The sequence below is a fragment of the Artemia sp. Qi Xiang Cuo genome, chromosome 2 (assembly GCF_049724085.1).
Source record: "Artemia sp. Qi Xiang Cuo chromosome 2, ASM4972408v1, whole genome shotgun sequence".
Lineage (NCBI taxonomy): Eukaryota > Metazoa > Arthropoda > Branchiopoda > Anostraca > Artemiidae > Artemia > Artemia sp. Qi Xiang Cuo.
The window spans coordinates 50,956,744-50,976,722 of NC_142795.1; the positions used below are offsets into that span (position 1 = coordinate 50,956,744).

General features: G+C 35.7%; 1 protein-coding gene across 1 annotated transcript; it reads left to right on the forward strand.

Moving 5' to 3' along the window:
• The first annotated feature begins 3,882 nt into the window (after positions 1-3,882).
• LOC148955347 (uncharacterized) lies at positions 3,883-19,911 on the forward strand. The gene is made up of 5 exons (XM_089101685.1): positions 3,883-3,916; positions 6,604-6,765; positions 14,306-14,605; positions 17,672-17,781; positions 19,693-19,911. The coding sequence occupies exons 1-5, from the start codon at positions 3,899-3,901 to the stop codon at positions 19,841-19,843; spliced, it is 741 nt and encodes a 246-aa protein (XP_088957811.1). The 5' UTR covers positions 3,883-3,898; the 3' UTR covers positions 19,844-19,911.
• Positions 19,912-19,979: the final 68 nt, after the last annotated feature.

Genomic DNA, 19,979 nt, shown 5'->3' on the forward strand with positions numbered 1-19,979 from the left:
CCCCCCCCCCCAGGTACTTTCCCCCAAATGCATCAGAAAAAAAAATTTGAGATACCCATTTTATTCAAAATAGTCCAAAGGCCTAATAAGTATGCCTCCAGGGTTGACAATTCCCCTCCCTTTGGTCAGTGCTATCAAACGTATCTGTCAAAATACATTGATAAAGAAATTATTCACTCTGATGCTTATATTTTCTCAATTTTATGCATTGTATCTGATAAAGATGCTGATAGAAACAAATTATTCACTCTGATACTTAGATTTTGTCAATGTTATTCCATGTATCCGACAATAGATGTTGACACAGAATTTCATCACTCTGACACTTAGGTTTTGATAATGTTAACCTATCTATCCGACATATGATGCATACAAATTCCTTTTCTTACATCTCCGATGTTTTAATAGACATATAAAACGTTTGATATTCTAGCATACTCTAAAAATAATGAACACATAACAATATAATGCATCATATATTTTTAATGAAATAATGTCATATAGGATATTAATATAAAAATATATTATTATGCATTATTAATATCAATGAAGAACTTTGGACATTTTGAATCTGTTCCATAAAATAGTTCACCATGTTCTCTCTTGCTATTGCAGCTATTGTCTTTTCTTAGTTCGTAAACAGTAGAATAATCATTATTCCATTTTGAGTCATACACAATTTTTACGTGTGTGTCACAGACAGGTTCAATATGCGTTTCGTCTTTGATATTATTTGGTTCATTGACGGTTTGACCAATGCTAGTAACGTCTGCTGGCACTTTCTGGGGGTGGTTTGCTGGGGGTGGTGATATTTTTACGCAAAGAATAATATATATATATATATATATATATATATATATATATATATATATATATATATATATATATATATATATATATATATATATATATATATATATATATATATATATATATATATATATATATATATATATATATATATATATATATATATATATATATATATATATATATATATATATATATATATATATATATATATATATATATATATATATATATATATATATATATATATATATATATATATATATATATATATATATATATATATATATATATATATGTATATATATATATATATATATATATATATATATATATATATATATATATATATATATATATATTTTTATATTATCTTTGTTGTTCTTCAGCTGTTGGGTGGCAGCTTTAATTTCTTCTTGTTTGAATACAGTCCCATTGAAGATAGATGTAGCATTGGCCGTAGCATCAGTGAGCTGGTCGTCGATTTGGTCGCGAGGCTCCAAGTTTAGTAGTCTCTCGAAGTGATCTTTCCAAGTGATCTGAAGCAGAGATTGGTCGTGAATTTTCTCGCTACTTGCGTTTCGGAGATATGTTGTACCCTGGCTGTATTGACCTGAGAGCTAACGAAAGATCCTGTACGCGGCTCTTATGTCTCTTTTTTCACAGCTTCTTGAAGCTCGCATGCCCCGCCGTCAATAGAGGTCTTACGGTCTTCGTGCAGCATGATGTTAGAATCTTTGTTTGGGCTGTTCTTCTCTACTGTCTGAGGTCTTTTCCTTGGGCTTGACCAACCATGTGATGTGGAGTCCAAGTCGTAAGTAATTCAAGCAGGAACTGCCGGTGAACTCTGGAGGAGGCTCTCAAACCATATGAGGGTTCGGTGGTCAATCTGGGTTTAGAATGGCAATTGGGGAGTAAGAGCAAGAGTTCTAATGTTACTAACAAAATCGTCCCATCAAAGCCCCTTGATTCTACAGAGTCGTTTTGTCTGACAAGCGTCTATCATACTCAATTTGGTGGATTAAAGGGGCTACATCTCAGCTATGTAAAGTAGGAAGAAGCTCTTGGATGATTTAAATGAACTTTTTTTTATGTTTGGGAAAATCAGAAAAACGCACTATATGAAATACACACTCTGTTTTCAGCTAAAAAAAACTGATTTTGAATGCGGAGAATCGACTTAAAGCAAGCCTTTGTAAAAAAAAAAGTACAAAAAAAAGTTGTTTAGAAGAATCAGCCTTGAAGCTGAGAGAGGGGGACTGTCGAAACTTGAAAGATAAATCCGCTTCAAGAAAGTCTTAGACCTTATCTGTCGAGAAGGTCTCTGGCATATGTTGGCTCATTACGAAATTTCCTTTGATATTATCGATATTATAAGGAGTATTTACGAGAAGGTGAGAAGCATGGTGCAGAGTAGTGAAGGACTTACTGAGAAGTTTTTTACCTCTACAGGTGTTCCCCAAGGATGCCTCCTCTCACCCATTCTTTTCTGCATATTCCTAAATTGTGTTCTGACACGTGTCCCTAATAGCACGGGACTAGTCTTTGGAGGATACCTCTTTGATCTACTTGCATATGCTGATGACATTAATCGTCTGAAAGGAAAAAAAGAGGATCTCCAAGCCAGTCACGAACGCCATCGACGAAGCAGCTAGTTCCTTTGGAATGGACATATATGCCAGCAAGACTGAAGTGATGAGATTATCACGGCATGTAGTGACTGGATCCCTCCTTACCAAAGTCACTATTCGGGGCTAGGAAATCAAGTGGGCTGACCAGTTTATTCACCTAGGAAGTGTGCTGACATCCACAAACACTCTTCAAAAGACATCAAACGACGCCTGGCTCTTTCCTCCGCATGTTTCGAGTTATTGTGCTCTATTTGGAAAAATAAATACGTACCCTTAAAACTGAAGATGCGACTCTTCCGTGCCTTAGCGATTTCAGTTGCAACGTATGTAGCAGAGACATGGAGTCTAAAACCCAATGACAAGCACCAACTGGCGGCATTTGAAACTAAATCGCTCCGAAAGCTCAGTGGCATCACTTACCTTGACTGAATATCAAACGAACAAACGCTGTCCTCCTTGAATTACCCTCAAACCATCATGCAGGGCATCAAACTCCAACAGTTTCGATGGTTAGGACACGTTCAGCGTATGTCCCCAGCCCAACGGCCCAAATAGGCCTCGAAGGAAAAATAAATGCCTCTCGCCCAAGGTGACAACCTCCCAAGCGCTGATGGGAAAACTTTTCAGACCACCCGATCCCAGTACTGCTGAGGACTTCAACAAACAGAGAGTACTGTTATGATGGCATTAGAGGAGAAGCCCCAAAACGGCCAATCCGGCCAGATGGGAGTTAAGTAAGCATGTATGAGGAAAATTCATAAATCACATATATTTAAAAGAAAAAAACTAGGAAGAAATCGGCAGTTCCATTTTCATATTGAAAAAGAAAAATATATGCAGTTATACAGTTCTTGATAGCAGTTGGTGCCAAATAAAAAAAAAATGGGGGCAAAAATCAGTAAAAAATGAGCCTAAAAGTATGACACCAAACAGCTTAAGAAAGTATAGCTTTCCTATGAAGGTTTAGCTGATTTTGGATATTAACAGATTGTTAATGTTTGAGTTTTTACGGACGAAATACATTGTCAAATTTATTCAGTAGGTTTGCAGATTTATTTTCACGGTTTATCGTGACGATATTGACAAAAATATGATACTTCCCTAATATAATTTTAAAACCCCCAGAACAAAATCTTAAAAAATTAGTTTTCAGGTAGGAGTGTAACTGAGACGGGTCCTGGTGACAAAAACCATTTTCATTTCAATGACCTTGGTCGTTTAAAGGACCAGAATAAACTGCATATCTGAATAATGTGCGGAAAAAAAGAACAGCAGCTGGCTGCTAAAATACTGCAAAACTTTCATTGTCAAGGTGATACAAATGTGTTTTCTCGGCCATAAGGACGGTTTTCTGTGATTGGTCAATATTCGAGATGCTAGATGCATCTGTGTTATCTATATGAACCACTGGAGAAATTAAGGTACAGTAACGTCTCTGCCAACTCGTAGTTAACAGGATGAAATCATTTATTGTGGTACTTATTAATCTTTAACCTTTTAATCTCAGTGGTTATGTTAGTTAGAGTTGTGCAAACCAAAAAAAATACTTACGTGATATAGTTGTAAAAAAGAGGTAATTTTGACCATATGAAGCGTATCTTTCCATTGCAAAACTTTTCTGAGCATTTATGTGTTTAAAAGAGTCATTTTCTGAAAATTTCTCCCACGGGAAATTCATGTACATGGATACTCAGAGAGGGCTGTATATTTTTCAAACCGAAAAAGTGTATTTTTATGGTCTCACTTCTTTTCTTTAAAAAAACGTAATGAAAGAACTAAATTCTTACCTTATATGATAAACCTAACTACGTTCAATGTTCCTGTGAAAATGCTTAGAAATTTGAATTTCATCGAAATTCACCGTAAAATCCCCTTTCTTATTCATATTTAACGCGTCTTTGTTAAAAAAAAAAAAAAAAAAAAAAAAAATTAACGAAAACTTTCAAATAGAATAAGTTAATGAAGTAGTGAATGAAACTTGGAACAAATTCAAGGTGCTTGTTAATGACAATTTCGTGATGTTATGCCGGTAACAAAAAGGTAAGAATTATTTTGTTTAACTTTTTTTGAAAAGAACTAAAAATATAAAGTTGCCCGGAAATATTTATCAGACATAAAAAAGAAAAGAAATATACGATTTGATTCTACACTTGATACTTTTTCCGATTATAGCAATCATTGCCGTTGCAAATGCGTCTAGGTCCCCTTCCCCCATGGATTAGACAAAGCCCAAGGCTATATACAAATGTTTTCTGATTTCGTGGAATTACTTTAGGTTTCCTACTTATTTTTTTTTGTCTATAGGCGGCCCATATAATACCAAATAAAGGCAATTTGAAATTCAATCAACAAAAAACAGCAAGTATTGCTGGCCTCTCCACCCATCCCCCTCAAACATATTTTGTAATTGTCCAAAGGCAAAGAGAGACATGCCCCCCCCTTCCCCAGATTATTTTGATCTGTCCTAGATTTGAAAATTATAGCGTTTTTATTGGCATTTTCACTGAAAATGCCTTTTTTTTCGTACTCTCATTGAAAAGTGTTAAGAATTTTAAATTAACGGTTTTTTTAGCTTGGAAAGTAGTTGATATAAGTGAATAAGCTTCCTTTACCTAAATCTACTACTTTCCAAGCTAACAAGAAGCCCATCAATAAGAACTTTGCCGAAAAAATGAAACAAAAAACACAAAATTACCCCTCCCCCTAGATTCTGAAAATATACATTCTGCCCCCTCCTACTAATTTTCGCGACGCCACTGGCTCAGAGTCAGGCAGAAGAAATTGATTTTCTCGTCTTGGTTCTGGCAAAAATTAGTTACTCAGATTTTTGCATAAAAACTGATAAAACTTTATCTTTCGCTTCTGTCTGTCAGCTTACGATATCTAGGCTTCTTTAACTCTTCGACGTTTCATTTAGAACTTAGGTTTTAACTAAACAGTTTTTTTTGTTCCCAGTTAAGGGACATAAATTTGATGTCTTCAAATCTTTAGTTTGATGTAATACATTGCTCCAAAACTAAAATAAACTTAGGGATGTTTAAAACACACAACAATGCATTTTGGTACAGGCATAACAATCGAGAATCTCTATTCATGTCTTCTTTTGGTTAGCTTTAGCTTTGATGCTCAAAACGAGCAGCCTCATTATAAACAATATTGTCATATTTGAGCCATGGGATGTTTGCCGCTTTTGTTAACTTTATATTCTTGGTTATGTTTATCTGTGAGGACAGGAGTTCGAGTCCTGGTGTCGCTGGTTATTTGGTTTGGAACGGGGGTCAATGGCGTGACTCCGTAAGCTCAGCCAGATTTGACCTAGCTCTAAAGGTTTACCTGGAGAAATCTGGAAAAGGTAAACAGGAAGGCCGCGCAAAAGCGCAGGATGGCTGTCCCACAACCCCCCAGTATGTTTCATAGCTGAAGGACTATGAAATTGAGATTAGCAGCACCGGTAGCAACGGTAAAGTCCAATGCCGCATTGTTTACCTGTATTTTTTATTTGTTCCCCTGTTGATTTTCTTGATTCATTGAGATCCTCCCACGTAATTCCTTCCCTCGACCCCCCACTAGAAAAAATCCCTCTTGATAAGGAGGGATTTACTTCCTATCCTGTATACTTCCCAATAACCAATACTGTATGTAAACAATGGGAAAAGTTCATAACTTGCAGCCCTTCCCCCAAGGCTCTGGGGGATTAATTTATCTTCAAAGACATAGTTATTAGATTTTCGACTATGCTGAACAAAATGGTTATCTCAAAATTTTGATCGGGTGACTTTGAGAGAAAAATGCGCGTGAAAGCCTAGTTGCCACCGATTTTTTTGATCACTTAAAAAGGCCACTAGAGGTTTTAATTTCCGTTCAAATGAGCCCTCTCGCTATATTCTAGGATCACTGGATCCTAGTGATCAAAAATAAGGCAAATATTTTCAGGCTCGTAACTTGTTATGGGTAAAACTAAACTTGATGGAATTTATATATTTGATGAAACTTATATAGATTCTTTTGATGTACCTATTGGTATCAAAATTCCGTTTTTTATAGTTTCGGTTACTATCGAGCCGGGTCGATTCTTATTTGCAGTTCGTTACCCCGAACTGTTTTATATAGAAATTATTAAGTCGTGCGTAAGAAAAACACTATCTGCCCGTTTTTCTTCCAGATTGGTCTATGTCTAGCTTGTGGGGCAGTAGCGTTCCCACAAGGAAATTATTTCCGAGATGAAACATCGGGTAGCAGGAGTAAATCAGATCGAGGGAAATATGAGCCCAATACATATCGGGCACGAAAACGACAAAACTCTACACCAGGAGGATATGAACAAGTAAGCTTGTGATTGTATTTACTCGCATTTTGCAGTTGATAAATTGGAATATTTCCACATGTAAAGCTGATCTTCAAAATTTTCTGTGAAACGGGGTCGCCTATTTGTAGAAGATACTCTTTATAATTATTTGGCTTCCACCTTTAATACAAACAGTAGTATTTCCTTTAAGGGACCTTGTATTTTAAGGAAAATATATAAATTATTGAAAACAGAAAACATATAAATTATGGAAGAGACTACAATTTCATAGATTTTGCCACTAACACAACTAAACCACTTTATTATTAAAATAAACAGAACTGAACTATTGAAACAAAATTTCTTTTAACGCGTTTGTCTCCAAATATAATAAAAAATGAATAAAATTCTGCTATTTCTAAAAAAATTTCTTAAGACTAAAGGGACTATCTTGTCATGAACTATCCTGACAAACAAAGTAATCCTTGATTAGTTACAGTATATATCATGACTCCCTATGCGTTCACTTTTAGTCTTAAAAGGTTTAAATTTTTGAAATAGCAGTAAGTTTTTACTTTTTGTTGCATTTCGGAATCAAAGCATTTTTAAGCAGTTTTGTTTTAATGTTTTTTGTTTTTTTTAGAGTTTGGCAAATACTGTATATCAATTTTGTTCCTTCATACTTCCTACGAAGGATATTTCATAACAACGGAAACAAGACAAAAAAGAAGCTATTTTGATGAAAATGAAACCTCTAAACTCACCAAAACATGTGTCAAGCCTCTATCTATGAACATGCGAAACTGTATTTCTTTTTTTTTAGAGGGATGGTCAAAAATGGTTGTTTATTGTTCCTCCCCTAACAAAGATTTGTTGAAAGAGCTCCTTTTGAAAACCCAAACTCCTTTTCCTTGGAAATTTTTTAGGGAATGCACTTTCTAGGAATGATCAACGTTCAAAGATAATTGAAGCATGGCTGTACGAATTATAAACGCGAATTGAAAATATAGGCTGTGGTGTGGGGGTTGCAGCGACACTGAAATTTAAGAGCACTTGATCAAACAATTCCTAGTTAAAGAGCAACCTTTGCCAATAGAAACCTAAATTCAAATAAACGAAGCTGGATTATATACATCAAATGAAGTTTACTATTTCTACTTAATCGATTTTAAGCAAATACGTCGATTTTAATTTTAGTCATCAAAAGTTATCAAGTATATTAAAATTTGCATAATAACTTTAAATGGGCTAAATTCCCCCAAGAAGGATATGATCTTGATGAAAATTATGCAATGAAATTCGAAACTTATGCGAAACCTAAGGCTACTATCTACAAAAGGACAAACAGCAATTTTAGCCAGCGCAGGGCCAAAATGTTATCAAGCAAATATACTGAGAACTATTAAAAGGGTATTGATATAGCCACTCAGTTTCAGAGGGCCTACTAGTTCTCAATATAACACTCACTCCTCAACATCCATACAGTCCACGAAAATGCGCCGTCATTACCGACCATTTATCTAATAAAACAGTTGGCTATAGAGTATCGACAAGTTGTGTACCAGCTATTAGGGTGGACGCCAGCGGAATCGCTCCCCTCTTATGCGCCGTCATTACCTAACATTTATCTAATAAAACAGTCGGCTAATGAGTATCGAAGAGTTGTGTTCCAGCTATTAGGGTGGACGCTAGTGGAATCGCTCCTCTATTATTCTAATAAACATAGTTTATTTATGAAAATTTCATTTATTTGAAAGCAAATACACTAAACGAATCCTTTACCCCGAGGAATCGTTGTGTAAAGATAAAATTAAATGTAAATAGTGGAAGCTGAGGGATTGTTGCCCCCTCACCCGTATTTATACCGTGCAGATGGTAGTAAAAACGAAGAGAAAGAAAAATCAGCAAGCTTTTTCAAATAAACCAAAGAGCGACATTTAAGCTCATTCAATACGAAGAAATTATTCTCCTTTGCATGAGGGGCGCCACTCTCCCTTTCACAAAACCAGTCTTTATTCTAAACCTTGGTTTATTTCCCATATACTTCAAGAGTGAATGCTTTGACTCACTGGCAACAAAAAGAGCATTAAAAGCAGTTTCTGGAATTTTTAAACTTTGGAAGAGCTTATTGATGTGCAATTGCTTCAACCACTGAAATTTTTGATTTCATTGTTTTTAAACGCAATTAGCAAATAAAATAGAGACAACTACCAAGTGGCTCTATTTAGTGTACTCAAAAACGCTTTCAGTAAATGTAAGATACTAGTGACACTTTAGTGTAAAGAGCGTGGAGTTGAGGGAAACATCACTCCTTATTTACATGATAATATGTGTCCCTTTACAATCTCCCTCTTAATTTACATCTGAAAAAAGTGTAATTTTCTTTAATTTTTTTTTAGCATTCAGCTAGGAAAGGGTCTGAGGGACACCACCGAGCTACACCATTCAAAGAGTAATATCTAATAGACTGTTCTTTTAAAAATGATTTTGAGTGTCTTTGTAATTAAAGGTTGAATCCCGAGTTAAAGGATTTTGTGTGTGGAAATTTTGAACATTTAAAAAATTCACATGTATTAGGCAGAGATGCTCTGAGTGTTTCAGATGGGGTAGCAAATAAAACACTAAAGCAGTGTTAGTTAAAGAATCGGCTGTTTAAACTCCCTGTTAAACACCTCTTTCCACGCTTGTATTACTTTTTTTATAATCAGCTTTCTCTGGAATTTGCACAAGATCAATTATTCACATGTGAAATCTGCTTTTCAGCGTCAACATGTGTTTCAATGTCCATCAAATATTTACTTGCACTTTCTTTCCTGCCACAAATCATTCAAAATACATTACTCCAATCGCAAGGTAGTTTCAATTTACATGATTTTTGCATCTGAGCTGAATTCAATATAGTATTTTATTATCTATATAGCAAAATATAATATATGTAAATAATGCACACACAGAGGCTTGTCAAAAGTTTTCTCTGAGAAAGAGGGAATACTTCCATAAAATTTACAAAGGACAAAATTTTCGACTGTCAGCCTTACATTGTTGTGATATTCTCCCATTGATCTAAAATAACCTTTCTCGTTTGCCAAGAGTATAGAGGCTGCCCCTCCCCCAACCCTCACTCTTAAAGTAAAAGTCTTAAAGTTCTTTAAAATACATCTCCTTCAATTCCAACGGCGTTTGAGCAGTATTTCTTAAAGAATGGCAACAAAAAGCTAAACTTTAGCATAAAGAGGGAGGTATCAGGAAGGGGCAGCCACCATCATGTACGGATTAATTTCTGTTCCTTTTAAGTTTTAATGTTGCTCCTTCCTTTCAGTTGAAAAACTTGTTTTTTTAATTTAATTTCTGACTGTTTTCAAACCATGCCAGAAATTACCCCCCCCCCCTGCGTAAAATTTCCCCAGTAAAATTCTTCCCAGAAACTCTCATTTCCACAGAAAATTCTCGACGGAAAATTTCCCTCGCAGAAAATACCCCCCCCCCCAAAAGTTATTCTACGTTTTAAATTTCAAATCAAATGGTTATCTCCAAATTTTGATTCGATATCTTTAGGGGAAAATGGGAGGGGGAGGGGTGTTCGTTGTCCTCCAATTGGCAAATATTCTCAGGCTCGTAACTTTTGATGGATAGCATTAAACTTGATGAATTTTACATATTCTGAATAAGCATCGAAATCCGATTCTTTTTATGTATCTATTGTTATCAAGACTCTGTTGGTTAGAGTTTTGGTTACTATTGAGCCGCATTGATTGACTTTTTGGAGATACTTCTTTCCTTTTCCAAAAACGGGCAAATTTTCTCAAGGCACGCTGCTTTTGATAGGTAACATTAAACAATAAGCTATACATACTTTGATTCCGCTTAAAAAGCTAATTCTTTCGATGCATCCATAGTTATCAAAATTATATTTTTAAGAGTTTCTCCTACAATTGAGCCGAGTCACTCGTTACTTACAGTTCTTTACTCCGAACTGTTTGATAGTAGCTATTCTTCGTTATTGTTTGAAGAAATTTCGATTTCGCTAGCATTTTAACTGCACTTCTCTTTGATCTTTATTTTCGTTTAGCATTCCTTCAGACATTTTTTTCACTGTCTTTTGTCTTAGTTGCTTTGATTGGTCTTGTCACTTTGATGGTCTAGGTTGTTTATTATCACCCGTCGTACATTTACATTTCTCAGGTCGTTCTCTTGATCTTGTCTCATTTGATGGTCCAGTTTGTTCATTTTCAGCTCCCAATTTTATCCTCCTTTGTTCTTTTTTGTACTCATTTTGTGTTAACATTAATTTACGTTTGTGTCCCCTAGATATTATAAAACTGCTGAAAATGCCTATCGAAATTTACATCACCGAAAATGGACACACGAATTTATATATTTCTTAATTTTTATCCTGCAAATGCATCTAAAACGGCTTTAAGATCTATTTTCCTTGTGTCTTCACATTTACTGAGCATCATTGCTAAACTATTTAGTCTATCCTGATTTATTGTTCTCTACTTTAGTATTTATTGTTTAATGTTCAACTGCTCCTGGAAATTTTCTCTCAAATTCATATACTGGAGTCTTCCAACATCATCCGGGAAGCTTCCGGGAAGGTAGTTACCCTTCGTAAATTTCAGCTTCAGATTGACCCTGGACACTACCATATTTTTAACATCAATAACAGCACTCCTATATACCCAAGTATCTTGTATCGATTCTGCTAGCCTTCGGTTTGTAATAACATAATCAATAAGGCTAGTTGTCTTACCGTCAAGTGGATACTTTTTTAACCTTTGTAAAATACCAAGTTGCAATTTTCATATTACTTAAATCATTGAAATTATTTTGAACTCAAGAAAAGCATTGGTCCCAGAACCGGTGAAGAACGGGGACTAACACAGCTTCTCAAGTCTACACGAATCACTTTTTTTTTTTTACGAATCCCAGTTATTTGGCTACCGAGGTCCTTGAGCTTACTGTGGTGGGGGTTTAAGCAGGGCTTCCACTGTCCCCGAATTTTCAGGGATTTCCCCAAAAATCAATGGGTCTCCCCGAAAAAAAAAATTGGTTCCCCGAATCTCCGAAAATCACCCAATACATTGCTACCCCTAGCAAGTATTACTTTACATACCACAATTTGTCACTGCTCTCTTGTTCGTATTAAATAAAAAAAAATCCTGCTGGTGGGATTTCCCACGGGGATAATTTTCTATGAGGACAAAAGTTTCCAGGCAGTCAACTTTTCAGGGGAAATTTTACACCGGGGGCATTGCCAGAATTCCTATACTAAATTCGTCTTATGTCTTGCTTTCTCTTTGCCGACTCAATTTTACGCGTGGAGATGTTAAGGGTAATTGCCCGGGGTATATTTTCACCAGGCTTAGAGCCGGACAGCAAGAAATCCCTGGGACGTTCAGTATGGATGGAGGCTTTGTGCAGTCCTGGGCCTATCTTCGTCACAAAATGGTTTTCCACACTTGGCGACGCTCTTCTATCAACAAGAGTTGAAATGCTACAAATATAATCTCAAGCCTATTACTTCCGACTCCTTATATATTCATGCCTACAATTTTATGCTACGACGGGGAGCCAACCTATAATAGATAACTTAGCTTTATGGGTATTTTTTCAGCACAAAAATACCCGTCCAAACAGAACAAACCTAGAAGAATTATCCTTAAAACAGAATCCAGTTCAAAAGATAGAATATAATAAAGATATAAAAGATAGATAGGCTAGAATTTCCTTGAGGGACGCCACTTCTCATGGTCTCCCTGCAGCATTGTTATCAGACACGGTTTTGGTTAGGAAAACTTGTCAAAGGTCCACCCTGATGTTATTATGAGGCCGCGCAAACAGGATTTTCCTGTCAGGAATAGGAACAGAAAAAAGGAGCTTATGACAGAGTGGATACCCCAAGCCATCTCACAACACCGGAATAGCTCCAGATTGCCAAAGATAGTCCTTGTCGGCCAACCATCTAGTGCTACACGAAAAGCAAGTCGTCCCCGAATGGGGTGGGAGGATGTTTTAAAGAAAGATTTAATTGATATAGGAACTTCTTGGGAGGGCTTTAAATAGACTGGGATGGAGGAGGAGCATGCGTAGCTTTGTTTGCCCAAGCGGCTTAGTGCTGCACCGAATTATTAGTCACAGTAGTAGTAGTATTTAAAAACACATTTAGGCTTATATTTTTCACAAAACATGGCTTTTGGGGTGCCCCAGAAACCTCCCTTTCTTCTAAAGGGTATCGGGGACCCCTCGGATGTGGACCCTCTCTTGCCTTTCAGTTGAAATGCTGAAATTATGCCCATGGTTGTATTGTCGAATGCTATCAACTAATTGTTGGCCCAAGGGACCGCGCAGGCAATACCAAAAGTTTGAAAAACTTTTGGCTTATGAGAAATTATAGGAAAGTTCTACAAATCATTCCATTTTACATCCCTTCCAGGAGTCCAACTATTTAAAACATAAAATCAGATTCTACGTTAAAGAAAGGTCCTTTTTTTCAAAGCAGGCTCAACACTCGGTGAATAAAAAGGTCAAATGTCTAAAACAAGTCGAGACTAGCACTATCTCTCTGTTGCGCCCTATTAGCTAGCATATGGTCTTTTTTTCCGGGTCATAGTTTTTGTCTATTAATATAGAATATTATCTCTTCTATAATGTTTTGGTTCTGTGTTTTCTTTAATTCCTTTTGTATTTTCCACTTTATAACCACAACCAGATTAGGGCCCTGTTATGTTCTTGATGATATTAGCTGTTGTTGCCTGCTTTTCTTCAGTTATGCAAACTAAGGAAAGATTTGCCAATGGAAAGTCTGGGACGGGTAATGTCAAAGGTTTAAAAAAAATTCTGAGTTGTTGTTTCTTCTAGTCTTTTGATATTTTGCCATTTTTGTATATCTTTGGCTTTCCAAAATAGACACCTAAGAAACACTTTGAGCTCCCCCACAAAGTCCTCCAGAGTCAAAGTCTGGGAGGAGGTTTGAAAAAAAAAACATCAGGATTTTGCTCTTTGTGTTTTACTAATGTTATATATCTTTGGTTTTGCAAAGACAAACGCACAAAAAAAACATATCTTTGAACTCCACCAAAGAATCCTCAGAAGCTGAGTTTTGGGAATGTTTTAGGAAAAACAGAAAATCCCCAGAGGCAAATCCTGGGAGGGGGTTTGAAAGAAAAAATTCCCAGATTTTTTTTTTCATGTATTTCCTGGGTTTTCCGAAGAAAAGCACCAAAAGAAGAACCATGGGCTCCACCAGAAAATCCCCCACGGGCAAAGCCTGAGAGGAGGTTTGAGACAATTCTTCGAGTATTATTTTTTATGTGTTTAGTTCTACAATTTTGTATATCTTTGGTTTTCAAGAGGGAAACCCTGGAAAAAAATGCGAAAGATGAAGGATTTAAGGGAAATCCTGATGGGAGGGTCAGGTTCTTTTTTCATTTCTTTGTTTAAAGAAGTGAGGGATAGTTTTTGTGTGTGTGTCCTAATAAAGTTTAATTAACACACACACTCGTTGGACGGACTTTTTTTGCGAATGAACAATATTTTCAGTAGAATTTAAAAATTGTTAATTCAGAATAAATTTTAGCTACCAAACCCAAGACCGTACAATGCTCCGTTGTATGACGAGGAAATAAACCCCTCTGTATCAGCAAAAGCTTTTGAAGAACCCATTCAAGATTATAAGCCAGCTCCAAGTTACAAAGAGCGAAGAAGAGCACCATCATATAAAACTGAGCCATCTTATAAAGCTGAACCGTCTTACTCCCAAGAACAATATAAAGAGGCTAGTCAAGACTATGCCAGCCAAGATTATTACGAAAACCCAGAACAAGCAAGTTTCGCTAAGGAAGTGCAATCTGTAGCCTCTAGCTATGTCCCAAGTGAGGTAAGGAAATTGTTATTCAAAATAGGAAGTCACGGACCAGTATTATTAAATAGTATTTACCTTTTGAAATTTCAAACGGAGGACTAAATAGTTTATTTAAATAAGCTTTCTTTTGACATCGATTTCAAATACGTAAGCTTTATTAAATTTGAGCCAACCACTCAAAAACGAAATTAAATTGGGAAAGATACTTTCAAAGGTATTTTCATGTGCAAATCCTGTCGAACAGATAAACCTAACGGTAATGAAATTATTTAATCATAACCTACCGAAAAATTATTTCTTTATGCAAATTAATTAACTCTGAATATCTAAGACAGTGGAAGAAAATTTGCCAATAACTCTACAAAAATTCATCAAAACTTATTTTTGACCTATGGATAAGAAAAATATAGGAAGGTGTATGTTACCCTTATGACTAAAGGATTTTAAAAACATCTAAACTCAATGCACAGCAGGCTTCACACCATATTATTATACTTGCTATTTTTATAAATAGAAAATATTTTTAAAGAAACTAGCTTACATTGAGTTCGGATGTGTCATGATTATGTTCGTAACAAGATTATTTTCGTAGCATAATCTTGTAAAAATAATGTTAAAATAAAAGAAAAGAATATCTATCGGTCTAGTTTGAATGCCTCAAAAGCTTTTTTGTTTATTAAAAGAATAAAACACACTCATATTTGGTGTAGACAAATGATAACGTTCCTTGTTATTTTTATGAAAGCTCTTGAGTGTACCATACCGTTTATTACAACGTATCATTAAGAGCAATGGTAATTAACTAAAAAACTGATTTTTGCTTAATTCCGGATGTATAAATTAGTCTGGACATTCAAATTAGAACTTAAAAGCTAGAAGCAAACGGGGATTCCCAGACATGTCTTTCTTAGGTAAATCTCTTTCAAGGTTAGTCTAACAGTAAAAAAGTCTGTACATTGTGGACCAACGTAAAAAAGTCTTTTTGTTGATTAGAAAACAGAAAAGTCAAATTTTGAAAATGTGTTTGTATTAAAATTTTGAACTGAATCTGGTTCAAAAAGGTGCAAAATACCCACCTTTCCAGAGCCTACCGGTTTATACTTGTCATACGCGCGCCAGTAATTGCTTTTGTTCATTTTAAGCTTTGATGTTCCTATTTATTTTTATTTGAAGAAACTTGTTTTTGAAATAAATACCTTTTAGGGTTGATCGAGATCAAGTCTTCATAGCGGGAACGATTAGGATACTGCTAGGTGTTTTCCTCCCGTGGAAAACCCCCCACATAACTCCCCCCAAGGATAACTCCCCCTAGTCATTCCCCCGCATGTGAAATTGTGCAGTCACAGAGAAAGGTCAAAATGGGTACCTTGGAATGTTGATCAGATGTCCTAAGGGGTAATGAAACGACCAGATGTCTGATTTTTTAATGAAATTTAGCAAGTCTTTTTCAGTAACAAAATTGAAAAAAATGAATGGAATGAAACAGTGCATCACAACTTGAAACCTCTACAGCAGGGTTCTTTGGTCGTTCTTTAGTTAGGGAGTGAGTCAGATGCCTAAAAAGGTGCATTCTAATGCAAAACATACTGAGTAACTGACTCTTTTTGAGCCTTCAGATAAAGGGGCATTGGAAGGAAGCTAGTTGCCAGCCAATCTTTTTTTTTACTTGAAATGGTACCTAAACTTTTAATTTTTGTCCTAATGAACCCTTTCCCAATTTTCTAGGACCCTTGGTTCGATACAATCATCCACGGGAAAAAAACAGACAACACACATGTGTGATCTTTTTGGTAAAAAATACAAAATTCTGATTTTTTGTAGATAAGACCTTGAAACCTCTACAGCAAGGTTCTTTGGTCGTTTTGTAGTTAGGGAGAGATGCAGATGCCTCAAAAGGTGCATTTTAATGCAAACATCCTGACTCTTATTGAACCTTCAGATAAATACAGAATCAGTTTAAATAAGGTGGAGGTAGAAATTGATATATAATCTTAATGGATTTCTGGGAATATTTCTGATCTACGCCGTTATTATGAAAGCAAAGAGTAATATTATTAAACCATAAACAAGCAGAATTTGTTCCGTTTAGGAGCGTGGCTGCCCCCTCCTCAACAGCAACCTCCCCCTCGTGGTCACAGAAACTTCGAATATTCTCATTTGATCTGAAACGGCGAGTTACTAGTACTATTTTCAAATTCGAAAAGGATTGATGACCAACCCACCCCTGGCCTAGAACTATTTTTGACATCTGGTTCTTTTGTTACCCCTTAGGACATCTGATCGATATTTTGAAGTACCTATTTTGTGCTTTCTCTGTGACTGGTCAATTTTGCGTATGGAGGAATTTTCCATGGGGGGATTTTCCACAGGGGGAATTTTCCAGGAAGGAAATTTCTCTGAGGAAATTTTTTTGGAGAGAAAACGCCACCCCCGATGCTAATTAGATATCTGGGTGAATTGAACCAATTATATCACTAGCTCTGGGAACGCAGGATGTACGATGCAGGAAAGAATGTTTGCGCTCTCAGTTTTTTGTCTTCTTAGTTTTGGAACTGAATTATTGAATCGTCACTGAACGAGTCCTTAAAACTTTATCACGAACTGTCTAAATTGAAATCAGAGGGTTTATCAATATACAGAAATAGAGTTTCGAAGCACTTGTTCTTCGTTGTATTTTAGTGTAGCATGTAAATTAAAAAATATATATCAAGCTGTGAATTTTGAATAAAACGCGGGGGGGGGGCTCTTGTTCAATTGACTTAATTAAGCTTTTTGAAAGGTTTTGTTTCAAAATCAATTTTATCGACTTTTCAAAACTAATTTTTTATAGATAATTCCCCTTCCTGAAATGTTAAAAGAATATTTTTACAATATATAAAATCTTCAATCAAACTCCCTTGGGGCATTAATTAGGTTTTCACACCACCACTCTCGGGTGCAAATCCTGCTTGCTACGAATAATTTAATCAAGAACCGAAAAACAAGGAATGCTTATTGATTCATTTGCTTAATTATACCATTATTATCTTTTCTTCAGTGTTTATTTGGTATTTTATCTTTACTGATGCATTATTCTCGTAGTCCAAAGGCTATGCACGAGGCTCAGGAAATGATGGACGACTATCATTTGCAATCCACGGTCAACAAGGACCTCACTCGTACAAGTATGGATTCGATACTGGAAGCATTGGGTAAGGGCGTTTTAGTAAATTGCTTTTTCAGGAGTAAGAAACTATGGCATTTGTTCAAGTTTCGGATTAACAAGTTTGAAGCTATAGCAAATAAGCATTCGCTTTTATACAGAATTCTTGCATTATGGGCGTATTTTTGTCGCTATTAGAGAATTTACGCTTATCATATGTGTTCATATCACACCTGTCACATGTTTCCTGTGAAATTTAACAGTTTTTATGTATGGTCACAGTTTCACAGGTTTTTGCTATGAGATGGTGGTAAGTCACAGGTTTTGAAGCTAAAGCTACAGGGCTGCCAGCAAAGGGACATTTTAGCGCTCTTATGACAGTTTTCACCTTTATTGGCCGTGTTAGACTATTTGCTTTTTAAACATAAAGATGAAAAATACAAAACTTTGAGAGGGGTCACTGAAGATGGCGGCCTCCCTTCTCAATAACAGAATAATTTTGGTTCTTTTCAATCATATAGTCACTCTTAACTTTCTTTTCAAAAAATGTTTTTAGATTCACTTTATGATCGTTATAATATCATTTTTAAGATTTTCTTAAAAATGAAGGGGCTTCCGTACTTGGGCACTATATCACGAAAAACCCGTTTTTGACGGGTTAATTCAAGAGACCGCTATCGAGTAATTCAATGCATAGTGTGGTTTTCATTGCATTACAATAAATAAACTGTTATTTTTTGGATTTTAGGGGGGGAGGTGCCTAGGTTAGGTTATGTATTTAATATATGCTTTGTATATATTAAAGGAATATTTTACTTTTCCATTTGAATCCATTCTGTCCCATGGCCTTTGCTGTGCTCCCAATGACAAAGCCCATCAAAACAACCCATATAATAATGGGGATAGAACACAACCTTGCTGTCCCATGGCCCTTGCTGTGCTCGCAAGGACAAAGCCCATCAAAACAATCCATATAAAAATGGGGATAGAGCACAACCCTGCTGTCCCGTTGCCTTTGCAGTGCTCCCAAGGACAAAGCCCATCAAAACAATCCATATAAAAATGGGGATAGAACACAACCCTGCTGTCCCGTGGCCTTTGCAGTGCTCCCAAGCACAAAGCCCATCAAAACAATCCATATAAAAATGGGGATAGAACACAACCCTGCTTAACTCCCGATTCGATACCAAACCAGCTACTAACCTCATTTCCTACCTTAACCACAGGAATACTATAGGAATGCTCATAATCTCTGAGGCTGAAGACTAAAGGGGTTGGATGACTCAGACACTGCTAAGTCTGGAAATCATTATCATAGTAAATAATTTGCTTCCTAAAAATTATATTAATAATCTTCAGTAATTTATCTCTAACTTGGCAACCTCCATATTTAAAAACTCATCTACCAAACTATCCACACCTTGGGACTTATTATTTTTAATCCTTCAATAATGTCTCTAATTCTTTCTTTCAAAATAAATCTTCCTTCATAAACTTTTTCATTTTTAAGTGTTCATTTCAGTGACAAACTTTTTCATTTTTCTCTATATCATTTCCAGTAAGTTTAATACTGTTTACCGCATTCTTAAAATGCTCTACCCATCTCTCTTAAACTCTTTCCTTATCACTGATTGTGGTCACGTTCCTATCTTTAACTGGGACATTTCCAGCACTAATTACACTTTGGTGTAAAAAATTGGGATTGAGAGTGGCGCCCGATCCCTCACATACAACTTGCATATATTTGAACACTTCCTCGTCACTGTTTTTGCTAAATTTTCGTTTTTTTAAACATATACAATATCAGAGTTTTCTGTTGTTTTTTCACTTTGTTTATAACCTTTGGGTAACCTTTTATTCAATTATTTTGAAATAAAATTCTTTCGTTACAGAATTTAAAGAACATGTAGCCTACATGTACCGCAATGCATGGATATTGTAATTGTACCTTTTTTTTTAGTCCTGATCGCCAATTTCGTTTTGAAGAAAGAGATTCAGCTGGTGTTGTTCACGGAAGGTATGGATACTATGATAGTAAGGGGAAACTTAGAATAGTTAATTACAAAGCACATCCAGTGCATGGATTCTCTGCAGACGCTGGTCATTACTGAGCATAATAGAATTTATTGTTGTTGTTGCATTGTTTATTATTTATTTTTAAATAAATATCAAGTTTAAATCTATGTATTCTGTTGTGGTTGTTTCATCGACGGATTTCAGTAAGATTTTCTTACAGGCTGCTGTATG